General features: G+C 46.3%; 1 protein-coding gene across 1 annotated transcript; it reads right to left on the bottom strand.

Moving 5' to 3' along the window:
- Positions 1 to 165: 165 nt before the first annotated feature.
- On the bottom strand, positions 166 to 555 carry LOC105558473 (coiled-coil domain-containing protein 70-like). Its single transcript, XM_012006178.1, has one exon. The coding sequence runs from the start codon at positions 553 to 555 to the stop codon at positions 166 to 168; it is 390 nt and encodes a 129-aa protein (XP_011861568.1).
- Between the last annotated feature and the right edge of the window lie 982 nt (positions 556 to 1,537).

Below are 1,537 nucleotides of genomic sequence, written 5' to 3' on the forward strand. Positions count from 1 at the left end.
CCAATCCTTTCTTCTCTACCCAGGTTTCCATTAGAATTATTACCTCCCATTCCTTTAAACCCCTCCAGAACTCCTCATCTTTATTACTCAATCCCGCTATATTCCAGAACATTATTCCCCATCCCTCCTCCGCTTCCCTCCTCTTACCTTCTCTATTTTCCTTTCCTATGTTGTCGTTCCTTCTTCCCCCCCTATAGTCCTTTTTTTTAACTCCTTCACATTCCCGTTACCATCCCTTAACACCTCTTCATCCTCGTCCCATCTCCACCATATATTATCTATTCTGACTCTCCCATATCTTATCCATACACTCTTCCCCTCCTTCTCCTCTTCTCTCGCTATTTCCTCTAATTTCCACTTCATTTTCCTCTCCCTCCATGTTAAATCCTCACCTATTCTCTCTTTTTTCCCTTTCAGTTTACTCTTCATCTCTAGAATCTTACCTCTCTGTTCTTCATCTCTTAATTTGACCCATACCATCTCTCTCCCTTTCTCTCTATCTTCTCCTATCTTTTTAGTTTCTAAAATGTCTACTTCTACTCCTATTTCCCTCATAAGTTCTTCTACCTTTTCTCTCCTGTTTTCCCCTTCCACTTTCAATCCCCTTACTATATTTCTTCTCCTCTCCTCCCTTTCTTTTAGTTCCAACTTTCTTTCTATACTCTTTAATCTATTCTTTAAAATCTCGTCCCCCTCCTTCCCTTCTTTCTCTTCACTGCTTTTTTCCCATTTCCCCCTCTTTTTTCCAACTCTATAACCCTTTTCTCTATTTTCTCTATCTCAGCTCTTAGTACTTCCCTCTCTTCCCTTCCCTCCTTCATCTGTTCTCTGAATTCCCTTTTCAAATCCTCCAGCTCCTGCCCCAGTCTCTTCCCCTGATCTCTCACCTCCCTCTTTATATCCAACAGCGCATCCCTGATCTCTTCTAACGTCGTGTCCGTCCCTTTTTTCCTCGGTGGCGATCTTACCGTTTTACTACTTTTTTGGAAAATCTGCTCCCAACTATTCTCCAATTCCTCTCTCTTCCTTTTCGCCAATTCCTCTACCACTCCGATACTTCCTATTCTCGCCCTTCCTCCCGTGCTCTCAAACCCCTCAGCGCTCTTCTCACCCTCCATTTCCCCCTCCATCCTTACGCCGCCTCTTCCGTACTCCGCGATTTTCGCCCTAGTCCGGTGCCCCGCCTAGTTCCCTTCCCCAGCCGCTCGCGCCGCCGTCGTCGCCCGGCCCGTGTGCCTCTCGAGTTATCCTACTACCTTGCTCTCTCTGACTCTATGCCTACCTGTCAACCGTCCTACCTTTCTCTATCCCTTTACCTTCCGCTACTGCCCTTTTATTAACCCGCCCTGTCTCACACACACACTCACCACTCCACTCTCCACGCACCCTCCACCTGACCCCACACTCTCGTCTCGATCCCTCTGAAATTCTGTGAATCTCACGAACGCTACTGACACGTGTCCTCTGCTTATCGCGCCGGAAACGGAAGTCCTACTTTTTCTTAGTAATTTTTACTAAATGCCTGTGTAGCTACCTT

This window comes from Vollenhovia emeryi, unplaced genomic scaffold, assembly GCF_000949405.1.
Source record: "Vollenhovia emeryi isolate VEMERY1.0 unplaced genomic scaffold, V.emery_V1.0 DF947268.1, whole genome shotgun sequence".
NCBI lineage: Eukaryota > Metazoa > Arthropoda > Insecta > Hymenoptera > Formicidae > Vollenhovia > Vollenhovia emeryi.